The sequence below is a fragment of the Lolium perenne genome, chromosome 7, assembly GCF_019359855.2.
Source record: "Lolium perenne isolate Kyuss_39 chromosome 7, Kyuss_2.0, whole genome shotgun sequence".
NCBI lineage: Eukaryota > Viridiplantae > Streptophyta > Magnoliopsida > Poales > Poaceae > Lolium > Lolium perenne.
Window position 1 is genome coordinate 71532550 of NC_067250.2, and position 14441 is coordinate 71546990.

The 14441-nt window shown below is 46.5% G+C and overlaps 1 protein-coding gene across 1 annotated transcript; it reads right to left on the reverse strand.

Moving 5' to 3' along the window:
• Nucleotides 1-657: 657 nt before the first annotated feature.
• On the reverse strand, nt 658-2509 carry LOC127313009 (4-hydroxyphenylpyruvate dioxygenase-like). Its single transcript, XM_051343549.2, has 2 exons — nt 1251-2509; nt 658-1094 (listed from the first exon to the last, which is right to left on the reverse strand). Exons 1-2 carry the CDS (start codon nt 2489-2491, stop codon nt 932-934), a joined length of 1404 nt encoding a protein of 467 aa, XP_051199509.1. The 5' UTR covers nt 2492-2509; the 3' UTR covers nt 658-931.
• Nucleotides 2510-14441: the final 11932 nt, after the last annotated feature.

A 14441-nucleotide genomic window follows, 5' to 3' on the forward strand; every position in this document is an offset into this window, starting at 1 on the left:
AGGAGTGTGTGGTGATCATGATTCGGTTTGTTCAATATTTTTTAGATAATAGATATATCCAATTGTAAATGGGAGCAAAAAAACTCAGTTCATATGTACCAACTTTTTTTGCAACAACGATACGAACAAGAAGATTGGATTGCATATAACTATGGGCAAAATGATAAATATGCATAGCTGTAGACCACCTATACCAGAGAGAATATAAAGATTGCAGCTTAGTTTCTTGGTGTGGCAGCTCCAGCTTTTTTTTTTGTTAAAAAAACATTACTGAGAAAACATAAACCACTACCATCTTATTTGCCTAAGAGATATTTCATTTTATTTTGTTATTTCTTTGCAACGTACTAATATATTAATTTACAAAATGGAGATAAAGTAAACCGGTACCAATGTATCTATTTTCTAAAATAAGTTCACAATTAAGGAGATGTATAGAAAGAAAAGAATTAAATAATTTAAAACAATTTCTAACATATTTTACAATAGACCATGCCCTCACATTTGCGAGGGCCACCATGCTAGTTACTTGAATAAAATAACATGACTTCATATAAGATACCAAGTCTTGGTACCCTATCCCCGGGACAAAAAAAATGCCGTTGATACCCTTCTCTTAGTAAGCATGCGGTTGAAATCTTTTCCATGTATACAAACCATATATTGGCACCTTGGTTGGAAAAACGATTCCAACCTAGTAAGCACCCAAATTACAAGTTACCCCACACGATTGACACACAGAAACAACACAAGACAACACACACTTGCCATGCATGATGGCGTTCCCTTGAAAAAACACAACACAACACACAACACACGCACAAGCGGAGGGTGGGATACCAGGAAAGGTCGACCGAGAGAGATTCAACCCTTATTTAGAGCATGGTAAGAGTAGTAGTAATAGCTAGGGTCGGGGGGACATGGCCGATGATCAAGCCGCCACCGGAGCATCAAGGGTCTTTCCATAGTCCTCAATGGACTTGATGAGATCAGGGACGTTCCGCTTGGAAAAGCCGCCGCATACGGCTCCCTGCTGGCTCTCCTCCTTGTTCATGCACCCAATCCTTTGCACAAACTCCAGTAGCAAGGTTGGCCTGCAATGCAATGCATCACATAAAATAAGACGCGTGATTTGACTAGATTTCTTCGCTAGATTTGAGTAGGATGGTCGATCTGGAGGAAAATTAATTAGGCTGGTCACCATCCATGCTGTGCATGCATGCAAGCCAACGACGACCAAACCCCGTTACCTGTCCCCCGTCGGTTTGGTGAAGATTTGGAGCACAACTCCATTGTCATCCCCTCTGTCCACCCGCACGCCCAGCTCCTGGCACTCCTTCATCTCCGCTTCCGACAGCACGTCCCCGGCGCGCTGCCTTGCGCCGTCGTAGTAGCTGGCCGGCGGCGCTGGCAGGAGCTCGAACCCGCCCATGGCGGACCGCGCCCGGATCTCCCTCAGCGTGCGCAGGATGTCATCGGTGCCTATCGCCATGTGCTGCACGCCAGGGCCACCGTGGTGGTCCAGGAACGTCTCTACGTGGCCCCGCCGCTTGGTGCCGTACACGGGCTCCGCCAGGGTGAGCAGCACCGTCTCCGTGTTATTGGCCAGCACCAGGCCGTTCATCCCGCTCTCGGCCGTGCGGAACTGGGCCTCGGTGAACTCCCAGAACTGGTGGAACCCGGTGAAGCCGGCGACGTTGGCGAGGACCGGCGCCAGCTCCGGGAGGTTGATGTCGATGTGGTCGAACCGCTTGAGTCCGAAGTCCGGAGCCCCGGAGCTGACCACGTCCTGGAACCCCGGCAGGAAGGACACGTCCGTGCCGTCCGGGTAGCTCACGAAGCGGAGGACGGTGTCCCCGGTGAGCTCCACCTCCGCGAACGCAAAACCGTGGCCGAGGTCAGCAGGTGCGAAGGCCGGCCGCGCTCCAGCGTCGACGCTCGCGACGTAGGCCTCGGCCGCGTCGGCGACGCGGACAGCGAGGGCGCGCACCGCCAGGCCACCGTGGGTACCGGTGAAGCGGCGCGCGGCGTCGGCAGAGAAGGAGCGCACGGTCGCGGTTGCCGCGTTTTCTCCGGAGACGTGCGGCGCGTACGGGGCAGTGAAGAGGAACGCGAGAGAGCCGGAGCGCGAGCGGAGAAGGCGGGAGGCATGCGCGGTGTTCCCCGTGGAGAGGTCGGACTGAGCGGCGAGTGGCACGCCCAGCCCGAAGGAGAACCGGCCGGCGGCCGAGGCGGCGTCGGCGCACCAGAACTCGACATGGTGGTAATCCATCACGTGGAAGCGATCGGTGGCTTTCTCCAAGCCAGCAATGGCCGCCGCAGCAGCAGCGGGCGCTGGGTGCATTGTGGTCACTGCTTGGATAGTTGGGAGGGGTCGACGACGTACGGCAACTGGAAGTTGTGGCCGTGGTGATCGGATGTTGGAGTTGGTCAGTTGGGCTTGGGTGTGGAAAGGGGAGGAGGCAAGAGCAAGATGCGCTTGAGCATTCATCGTGCTAGCTAGCTTGCTTGCTTCCTTGCTGCAGTTGTGCTTGTGTTATAGCTCAGCTGCATGCAATGCCCCCTTATATAGGCAGAACCTAGCCTCAGTCTAGGTGAGAGCCATGTGGTTCCTGCTGCAGTTGTCTATTTTTGGCTCTTCAGGATCACACAGGAGCCAAGCTAGTTTCACCACTTGCAAATGGGATCCAACGTGCATAATATTTTATCACCCAATTGCTAAAAAGTGCTCGGTGGCCACCTTGTCTTCACGAGCCATCGATTCTAGGCTGTCGGATCATTGATCAACATCAAGCGATTTTGCGTCGTTTCCGACTGATCCCCACATGAGGGTCCCACCCGCCTCGCGCACATGCGAGGAAGAGTCATCGGAACATCTCCTACACTCGTTCCCCATTTCATTCCTCGCAAAAATCGCGAGCTCCAGCGAGGGCGATTCGCTAGGGTTCCGGGGGAGGGGTAGCTTGCTCGCCGGCGCCGCGATTCGCTAGGGTTCCGGGGAGGTTCTCTGCCTGGTGAGATCCGTAGGCGTAAGGAGCGGGAGGTCGACGGCGGTGTGGCGAGGCGCGGGGTACTGCGTTGAACTCCGCGATGGAGATCGACCTTCTCTCAGGCGGGCTGGAGTCGATTTCACCGTCCAGGAGGCTCATCCCCGCCGTATTAGCGGCCGTGCACTAGGCGCATAGTGGTGCACCCAGATCGGTGACGGAGATCGTCCCGTGTGCGTTGGAGGGCGTCGAGTTCGTTGTCGAAGTACTTCGCACAGAGATCCAGGTCCTCAGGTAAGCTATGTGTGCTCACCCCCCCCCCCCCCCCAATCCCCCAGTAGGACCGTATTCCCTTGATTTTCTGGTCAATTTTTGTCCCCATTTTTATGGCGCGGGATTTTGGAAGTAGATGGATGGCAGAGCATGGACTCTACATTTTCCGTGTAGATCCGCATGTTCTTATAGTTCTAGGTAGCATGTTGAAGTAGTTTGTAACATTTCCCCCCTCTTTAGTGGGTTCAGTTGTGTGTGGTACACCCAAAATTAGATGGTGCAAGTAGTTCCTTATGCTCTTAGTGGTTATTTTGCAACTTGATACATTCTAATTGAGATGATGATGCTTGAGTAGTGGGGTTACATGTGTTCCAACCATGTTTTCCCTAAGTTTTGCAGGACATATCATGTAGATGTTTTTGTGTGGTAGTTTCACTTTTCTACTTGTTTTTGATTTTAGACTAAGTTGCAGTGGTGGTTGATACAGAGTTGTATGTTGTTTTTATCCCTGTTTGGGATGTTTAACTAGGGGGCTTAGCATATGCTGCTTTTTAATTGTTGCAATGGGGGTTAATTGTTTCTCTTGACAATATAATCGTACAAAATGCAGGGGGTATGTTCTTCATTGAGTATATTTTGTACATGATGCTTCATGATTCTTTTGCAGAAGGGATAATGTAGAGTTGCATGCGCATATGTGTTTGCATTTCTAACCATATTAAATTGATCTGGTTTTTGCTACCATTCACCAACAGGGTAGGGAGATGACTAAGCGTTTTCCGCGGCTACAGCTAACCGATGGAGCAACGGGCAGACCTGCAGTAATAGGCGCGTAACATCGCCAGCAGTTATAGCATGTGACCTGGGTATAACATGTGACCTGAGTTTGTTTTGATAGCATATTTAGGTTGGCTTCTGAAAGTAATTGAGTTGTTTTGACATTTATGACTAAGTTGGCTTCTGAAGTAATTGAGTCGTTTTGATAGAATGCTTAAGTTGGCTTCTAAAAATAATCCCAAAATAATTGAGTTGTTTCCATAGCATGTCTAAGTTAGCTTCTAAAAGTAATTGAGTTATTTTAACATTTATGCCTAAGTTGGCTTTCTGAAGTAATCGAGTTTGTTTTGATAGAATGCTTAAGTTGCTTGTAAAAATAATTGATTTTTTTTGATAGCCTGCCTAAGTTGACATGTGAAAGTAATTGAGTTGTTTTGACATTAGCTTATGTGGAATATGTTGTTCCTTTTTTCAGGCAAGAGTTGCGAATAATCCTATGAACATGAATGGTCTGAACCCTGTACCCGCAACTAATTTACGAGCTCGTGGAGCTACTTTAGGAGCTGATCATGCAACAAATGTTGCTAGACCTTCTGTTACTATGGTTGAACCTAAGAACATCTGTGCGTTCCTATCGGTACGTCCATTTCATACTTCCTCACCTTGTTTTTCTTCAAATTTTTATATTATTTCTTATGTTTTGTGAAAATAACCTTAATTATTATTTGACCTTTTTTCCGTATCATGGTGTGCAGCTTGGTAGGATAAATCGTCTCCTGCTACACTTGTGAAGTTGAATGAAATTTTATCTCTTGCCCAAAAGACAATGATCACAAAGTGGGGGAGGGGAGGAATGATGATGGTGAAAGCAACTGAGATGCCTATCAATCTAAGCATGTGGGTCATGGCATGTTTTGACCCAATCAGAAGTGAGCTAGCCATACTAGGGAGGGGGGCCATACCAGTGGACGCAACAAGTTACAACAAAGTCTTTGGGCTACCCAACGAAGGCTTGTCTGTACGGTACGAAATGGAAACTGAGCCAATAGCCTTCATGAATGAAGAGTACAACATTCAGGGTAGGTCTGCACTAGGGTTCAAGCAATGACGTAAGATGATCCGGGAAATGGGAGGGGCAACTGATATGAAGTTTCTACGGGCATACTGTGCTACTGTTGTGAGCTGCTTTATATCGCTATCAACAAGCGCCAATATCAGTCCAAGGTCATATCAAATCTTAATTGATCTCAATGTAATGAGAAGGTCTAACTGGTGCCAGTTTGCGGTTGATCAGATTGTTGAAGAAGTCAAAAAGATGGGTGTCAAAAAAATCTGTTGTTGTTTACATCACCTCGTGGTATGATACGTCGCAAATGTATCTATAATTTTTGATGCTCCATGCTTATTTTACACCAATTTATATATGTTTTGCTTACACTTTGTTGCACTTTTACATGATTTCCGGCACTAACCTATTGACAAGATGTCACAGTGTCAGTTCCCTATTTCTGCTGTTTTATGTTTCAGAAAAGTTGTACATGAAACATTCTCGGAATTGGACGGGACAAAAGCCGAAGTCAATATTTCTCCGTAACGAAGACAGAGACCGAAGGGGGGACAAAGAAGCGCCAGGGGGCGGCCAGGCCAACCCTAGGCGTGGCCCAGGTCCTGGCCGCGCCTAGGGGTGGTGTGGGCCCCCAGGGCTCCACCGACCTCATCCTTTGTAACATCCCAAATTTTAAAATAAAAAGAAAATTAATTTTTCCTATTTCCAAAATTTAGAGCTAACAATTTTTGTATTTAATTTCCATGTGTTGCATAATATGGACGCATGATTGTATGACTTTGCCATGCCTTGTGATTTAATTACATCATCTCTAAACCCTAACCATGATCCTTTGAGATCAAAGAGAAGAAAAGAGGAAGAATAGAAAAATGCACACCACCTCACATATGTGTCATATAGCCATAATGGCAAAACTTGACCTATGCCACTATACTTTACCCACATGGTTTGAAACCATCACTACACTTAACCTAACACACAGGGAACCCAAATTAGTGACCTTAGGTCAAAGGAAAAGAAAAGAAAATAAAAAACATGAAACTCACATATGTGGGTATATAGCCAAATTGCAAATTTGAGCTTAAGCCCTACTCCTTTTTTGGAAATGATGAAACACAATCCTAAACTCAAATAATACCTAAGAACACAACACCACACATTTTGGGTTCAAAGAAAGTCAAAGAAAAAGAAATAGAAAAATCCAAATAATCACACACATGTGCTTATGGCCAATTTTGCAAAACTTTGATCTAGGCCAATTTGGCTTGTGCCATTGTGTGTAGAATGTTAATAAACACTCAAGAACACTTCTTGAATCAAAGAAACTTAAATCAAATCAAATTTGAAATCAAATTATGCTCACATGAGATAATGGTCAAATCTGCCATTTGTACCTTGATGCCCACTTTGAGCCTCTGTTTTAAGAAATTTTCAAACCAAACAATTCCAACTCTTTGCACCTCATCCAAGACCACATCAAGGTGAACAACTTTGGTAAAGACCACCCCTGCAAATTCATGCTGAATTCAAAGTTATGCTCAAACAAAGTTGGAACTTTTAAGCAGATTCAAGATGGTGCCCAATTTGAAAGTTTGCAAACCAACTCAATTTTGCACACCACCACCACAATTGCGTGCCTTTGATTATATGAATCAACTCCACCAAATTTCATTCAAAAATTTGAAAATTTCTTTCTTGCGGCCATTGTGTCGAACACTTGGTGGGCAAGAATCAAATGAAATCAAATTTACTATTGCAAATAGTGTTCTGGCCCAAATTTGAATTGCACTTGCCCCTACATTGTCCCCTTGTCCCCTCCAACCCAATGCTACTGCGGCCCAACCCTAGACATGGCCAGACATGGCAATGCCATGCCCATGCCGGCCATGTCTTGCACACACCATGCCATAGCTAGCCCCTCTCACTTCTAGCCGTGCCCACCTTGTCCCCCTGCTTCCCCTTGCTCTACTGAGCAGGACTGGACTAGCCTTGGTCGAAGAAGAACACCACAGCGACCGGCACACGCCGTGCCCACGACATCCAGGGCATGCCAGAGTTGGCATGGGCGCCGCCCACGGGCACGCCAGTACGCGCGTCGCCCCGTCGATCACGACCTCGCCTGGACCCCCTCTTCTACCCTGAGCATCGCCACAGCACCAGGAACCTGCCAGACAACTTCTTGTCCCCGACCGTGGCCCGCCATCGCCGGAGAAGAAACCAAGTTCCGCCACTGCCGCGCAGAACACCGCATGATCCCGACCACGTTAGGCACCGCCCAGCCGCGCCATTACCGCCAGGACGTGCTGAACAGCGCCGTGCCCTCTCCTACCCCGCTAGCACCCTGTAGCCACGTCGCCATGATCAACCTCGCCGTAGCACCCTGCCTCCCTCCGCCGCTATAAAAGGGCAACCTCCCTACTCGATTCTTCCACACAAACTCACTCCCCTCTTCTCCCTCGTTCGCCTCGACCTCTCTCTGCTCCACATTAGCCACCAGCGCTGCCCAATTGCACCATCGGAGCCATAGCACCGCCGCAGACGTCGCCGTCGATTGGAGCCGCCCCAGGAAGCAACGCCGGTACCAGGAGGTTCGCCGTCGTCGACAACGACCCTGCGCACCTCGTCGACCCTCGCCGGAGCTCCGGTGAGCGCTCCGACCCCCTGCTCACGCCACCAGTAAGCCTCCCTCTCGTCATCGACGACGCTGGCCCTGATCCGTTGGATCATCGCCTAATCGTGCGTCCCAAATTCGCCGTACCGATTTGCGTCTTTAAGTGAGACTGACAGGTGGAGCCCACCATGTCAGGCAGCCCACGCGTGCGAGATGCGTGGTGGGCTGGCTTCCTCGTATTTAAACCGTTTCGGCCCAAGTTCGTTTCCCGCGCTGGCCCAGTAATTCAAATTTGGATTTTTCAAATTAAATCAAAAACCTTGCAGATGCTTTTTCAAAATTCAATAGAATCAAATCGGCTAAACCAAATTTGATGAATTTTATATGGTTCGAAAGCTTGTGAATAACTCTACCCAACCTCACTGGTCTCAACATTAGATCCTTTGTAGAATTAATGTGACAAAAATAACAAGGCAGGGCCTTTTCAAACTTCAAACTTTATTTAAAAATCAACCAAAAATGCTTTTGAGTTGATTTCAACTCTCATAAATCACATTTCACATACTCTACATGTTTATGTAAAAATATCACATGGTTACTTTGTATGATCATGGGCTAAAATAAGTAATGGCTTTATGGCTATTTCTAGTCCATTTAATTTTTTCAAAACTATTTGTTAAATCATATGAGAGGTACTCCCTCATTTAAATCTTGTCTCAAGTAACTCAACATGAGTTAGTGACCATGGTCTACCTAATCTCATATTGAATTATTTGGTGATATTAAATTATGATTATGGTAGCGTTAAATTGCATGAGGTACTTTACCTCATTTAAATCATTTTCCCAAATGATAATTATGAATGGTTGACCTTGGTCAACATGGGTTCATACATTATTTATTTGAGGAGATTAAATATTAACAAGATTCAATGAGAGGAAAATTATTTCCTCAAGGAACTAAATAGAAACCCTAATCAATATTTGTAATGATAGGAAATTATTTTTCTTAAAAAGGAAACAAAGTCAACCAACATGTTACTAGTATTGTGATGCTAGAATAGCTTGTGTGAACCAATTGTGTGCTTATTCTAGATCTTAAACTTTGTTTGGTGATTGTTACCTCGTATCCGTTTTTAGACGCTAGTACCGAGGAGTATCAGGAGGAGGAGGTCTACTTCCAGGAAGAAGAAGACCACTTTGATCAGTGCACCAACCAAGGCAAGCTAATATTCTTGCAAGTGCAAATATCTACTAGAGCAAGGCACCATTACACTTTTACTTTATGTTCAGTGATCCAATCCCAAGTTTTTACCCTTACAAGCTTTTACTTTCATTATCAAGGCTTACTTTTATAGTTAACTTTGGTCTAAGTATAGAGTGTTACCGGAGTATCAAACTTAGCCTAAGAGCTTTATAAGCTAGATAACACCCTTATGACTAGTTGCTAGTGCTAACAAATAAAATTGACTACTCTAGATGGGAACTTGTGATTTGAAATGACTTTGAAAACCTTGGAATGATGAGTCATTCTATTGAAAGTTTTGAAGGTGAATATGATCTGAATGACATGGTGAATTTGATAAAAACTGATGGTTGGGTTTGGATGCGATACCTTTCCAATTATAGAGTACCCCCACAATACCTGATTATGGGTAGGGCTTAACTGGAAGTTTATGCATCTTAGTATGGGTTCCCTCTAAACAAGCATCATAGGGGTTATTGTCAACACCCGGATTTTTAAGTCGAGATGCCTATTATGCCATTCATCGCAATCCCAGGAATATTGTTTTTGCGAGACATAATAGATTGATATCACAGAACATCATTCATTACAACATCATAATAGTCTTACAAATAAAAGGATCACATGATCCAGTCTTATTACAATAATAGTTGATCTATTGATCAATTACAAAACACATAGCGGAAGCGAAGTAGCGGTTGTGGTCCATCTATTCCACAGTCAACTGTTGACGTCAGGAGTGGTCCTAGTTGTCGTAGACGTCCTGCTGTCCTTCATCCTGGTACTGGGGCTCATCTTCATAGTCTGGCCATTTGAATAGCTAGGGACAAAGCCATGAGTACTTTAAAGTACTCGCAAAATAATACTAATGTAAGTACTATCAACTATAGTAATGGGGTTCTAAGCTCTAAGTTTATTTGCATAAAGCCAGTTTTATTTCGTAAGCATTTAGAATCAAAGACTCTTCCTTTGCCTAACTTAACTCAAGTGGGAACATTAGTGTCATTCCCACAACTCAGTTGTGATTCAAAGTCAAAGTCACCTTTCCAAACTCAAGTCACAAGTCATCATTCATATTTTGGAAAAGTTCTGATGACGGAACAGTATGGCCTTTCCAACTGTCCATGACCGCGGACGCGGCTATTCGAATAGTTTAAACTCTGCAGAGGTTGTACACTTGTGCCGCAACAATTGCAATAGTTTGTCAGGGGTAACTGGCCCTGATTTATCATACGCAGTACGCGAACTATCAATCCTAACCTTTCATTTACATACCCTAGTATAGGCACCTCTCCCCATGAGCTTGGCCTCCCGGTGAGAGAAAACCGCCAACCCGGGAACTGCACAGGGCTTGGGTAGGACATTCACCTCATTTCACGTCACTTCACTTTCAACGGAGGCAGCCTTGGCATAACCCCTATGACGCTTGGTCATAGGGAACCCATACTAAAATACATAAGTTTCCAGCTAAGCCTTACCCAGATTCATGTATTGTGGGGGTACTTAAGAATTGGAAATGGTATCGCATCCGAACCCAACCATCCGTTTTTGGTAAATTTCACTAAGTCATTCACAAGTCATATTCACCTTCAAAATCTTTCAATAGAATGACTCATCATTCCAAGGTTTTCAAAGTCATTTGTTTTCACAAGTTCCCATCTAGAGTAGTCACTTTTAAAGTTTAGCACTAGCAACTAGTTATGAGGTGTGCTAAATAGCTTTGCTTGCTAAGCTAAGTGTGACACTTCTTGGAATACTCTATACTTAGACACTAAGTAAGAATACAATAAGTAAACTTTGATAAACAAAGTAAAGAGTAAAGCAAGGTAAAAACTTGGGTTTGGATAGGTAAGACTTGAAACACCAATACTAGTGCCATGGTATTTTGCACTAGTAACTTGGTATGGTAGGGGTTGCAAGTGTTAACTTGCACATAGGAAAATATTATCTTGCAAAAGTCTAGCTTGCCTTGATTGGTGAGATGATCAAAGTTCTCTTCCTCTTCTTCAAAGTAGACCTCCTCCTCTTGATAGTCTCCGGTACTAGCGTCTATAAACGAATACGAGGATACAATCACCAAACAATACTTAAGTAGACTTAATTAGCCTTAATGGCTCACACCAATGATCTAGCATCATCACTTAACATTAATCCAAAAATTATGCTAGGGTTTTCTTCTTAGGGTTTGGGAAACAACTCCTCCTATTAAAGTGTGGATTAGGGATTCTCTTTAGTTTGGATAAATAATTTCCTCTCAATGAATCTTCTTAAGATTTAATCTCCTCAAATAATAAGGTATGATCCCATGTTGACCAAGGTCAACACTTCATACTTATCATTTGAGAAACATGATTTAAATGAGGTTCTATACCTCATGCAATTTAAATCCTATTTGATTTACTATCGTCAAGTGAGCAGGTGTGAGACCATGCAACAAGGGTCATCACAGTACTTCATAACACTTGGGAAGATGATTTAAATGAGGTGCTACACCTCATAGATTTGAAAACATAAATTTGAAATAGTTTAGATGGACTAGTATTGACTACATAGCCAATTTTTGATTCTAGCCCATGATTATATACAGTACCCATATCATATTTTTTCATAAACAATTAGAGTTTTTGAAATGTGAATTATGAGAGGTGGAATCACCTCAAAATTCATTATGGTTGATTTTCTAAATTTATTTGAATTCTGAAAACTCTCTGACTTGTTATTTTTACTATTTGAATTCTACACTGAATCTGGGGGTGAGACCCTTTTTCCAAGCTTTCCAAATATATAAAGTTCACAAAATTTGGTTCACCCGATTTGAAACTATTTAAGTTTTAACAAAGCATATGCAAGCAATTCAAATAATTCCTAAATTCGAATTTGAAATGATTGGGCTTTGGCGGGAAAGCTAAATGGGCTACATGGGCGAAAAACAAATGGGCCAGCCCAGCAGAGTGGCTCACACGCGCGGGCCGCCTGACAAGGTGGGCTCCACCCGTCACTGGCTCACTTAACGCGAATCGGTATGGGCGACTGTGAGACGTAGGATCAGAAAGAGATCTAACGGACGTGGGTCATCGCCTTCTCCAACAAGATCTCGACGTTGTGGCGGCGAGCCTAGGGGGTGAGAGAGCATACCGGGGCTCCGGTGATCGACGGCGAGGTGTGCGGCGACGTTGGCGTGGATGGCGATGCTCCTGGTACCGGCGGCTTCGCTTGGGGACGCTCCAATCGACGGCTAGGATCTCCGTGTACTGGCGGGCTCCGACGACGAATTGGCGATGCTCCGGTGCTAATGCGGCTAATTGACTGGTCGTTGAGAAGCAAGGATGGGAGGAGAACGGGATGGTGTGAAGAATTGGTGCGTGGGGATGCTCTATTTATAGCAGAGAAAGGGGTGCTGCGGCGGAAGCTCGGGTTGCTAATGGCGCGGCCGTTCTGGTGCTCGAAGGGGCAAGGTAAGGACGGCGTGGTGTACGTGACATCATGGCGAACACGACACGCGTGCTGGTGCAGCGAATGGAGGACGAGGGCGTGCGGGCGTCGTCGCCATCCTTGCAGTACGAGTGCGGCTGGGTTTTGATCATGGCGTCATCAACAGCGCGGGCGACGTCCAATGGTGGTGTCTGGCGACGTCTTGGTAAGGTATTGAGTGAGCGTGCGCGAGGAGAGAGGGAGAGGAGGACGACGGCGACGAGTGCAGGGCCGTGTACTGGCGCGTCTGACGTGGGCATTACCCTTCGGGTAACCGACATTGCCCTATCCCGTATAACCTAGTTGGAGGCCCATGAAGGCACTTGAAGGCAAGGCGGGCCACCTGGATGGCGCACCAGAAGGTTCCTTGACAAGCAAGACAAGGAAGGAGCCGAACAAGGAAAGTTTAGATTTAGAACTACTGTAAATCTAGTCGTACACGGTTAGACCTCTTGAGACCTGGCCTCCTATATAAAGGCCAGGAGAGGGGCTGCCGAGGGACACGATCAATCATAGTAATCTTAGCCACCAGAAGTCTAGAGCTAGGTCGCCGCAGCACTTAGCCTCTCGACGAGATCTCAGCCGAATCCTTCGGCACCCCATGGTAACCCAATATTTTCATAATCAAGATCAGACAGGCAGGACGTAAGGGTTTTACCTCATCGAGGGCCCTGAACCTGGGTAAATTGCTCTCCCCGCTTGTCTGTGAACCGATGTCTCATGTCAGCTTACAGGATTCCATCAACCCTAAGCCCCAATCGGAGGGCATTGCCGAGGAGTACCCTCGACAATTGGCGCCGTCTGTGGGAACCCTGTCGGCACAAGATCGGTCATCGGCAGATCCAGTCATGTCATCAGCAGCTTCATCGACACCGCCATCGCCAAGTCTGGGAAGCCCGATTCGCTTCGGCTCCTATGAATTCACCCCGCACAGCGACTCGTCTCGCTCGACCTTTTCTGATCTGCAAAGAAACATGGAGATGACCTTCGGCAACGTCCACTACAACATCAACTCGGAAGGAGTCCTTCGATTACTGGAACCACAAGCCTCCAGGTCATCAGGTCCAAGCACGTCGTCGTCAGTCAACCTTTCGGCTGGTCTGACAGGCTCCACGAACTCGCCCGCGCCATCGACTCCTCGTTCGACGTCTTCCATGTCGGTTGGATCCGACAATCCCGCCTCTTCGGAGATGACCTCATACTACTGCTTGAACTGCGATACCAGGCACGGGCTAGGATCGAGCGACACACCGTTCATCTGCAATGCCCAATACTCATCGGGTGAGGACAGTGTCGACAGCATCATCCAAGGTGCTACCCGAACAACGGCACACCACCAGGTTTATGTTGCCAATAACACGGGAAACACAAGGAACAGGGGAGACGGAGATCGCAACCCCGCTCCAGCAGGCGAGCAAGTTTTGAAAACAGCGCCAGTAACAAAAACAGTGATTACACCATTGTAGAGGAGGAGTGTGCTTAACAACACACCGCTCCCCGCAGGAACTTCGGTTGGAACCCTCAACGCTTATCGCTCCATATTGGAGAAAAATCGGGATCGCCTATCAAAAGAGCAAGCCACCCTCGAGAGACGCCTATCTGCTGCAGACCAATCTAGTGAACGACGGAGAGGCTCGCGAGGAAGCGCCTCTCGAAGCACTGAAGGGGCGGGCAAGCACCGATCAAGATTATCCAGACTCTCGGAAGATGATGCCAGGGAAATAACGTCGAATCTGACCAAGTCCTTCATGACCACGGACACCGCGGGTATGCCGCGGCCAAAAACCGTTGCGGGAGCAACCGCCAATCTCGCAGCATACCTCATCAATCAGCGCCCTGAAGGTTCTATGGCTCAAGCCCATCGGGGCGCCCTAGAAAGTCTCGCAATATTGGGAGACAATCTGGTTCCGCGGAAGGAAAAGACCACGTTACAGGCTAGTGGCTCAAAGCATCATGCGAGGGACGCTCGAGATGAAATCACTCAGAGCAGAATCGACAAAGCGAGGCGACG

Excerpts from the sequence above, each read along its gene's own strand:
- LOC127313009 (XM_051343549.2), bottom strand. The coding sequence starts at position 2,491 with ATGAATGCTCAAGCGCATCTTGCTCTTGCCTCCTCCCCTTTCCACACC. Across the intron at positions 1,095-1,250 it reads ACCAAACCGACGGGGGACAG|GCCAACCTTGCTACTGGAGT; the intron begins GTAACGGGGTTT and ends ATTGCATTGCAG.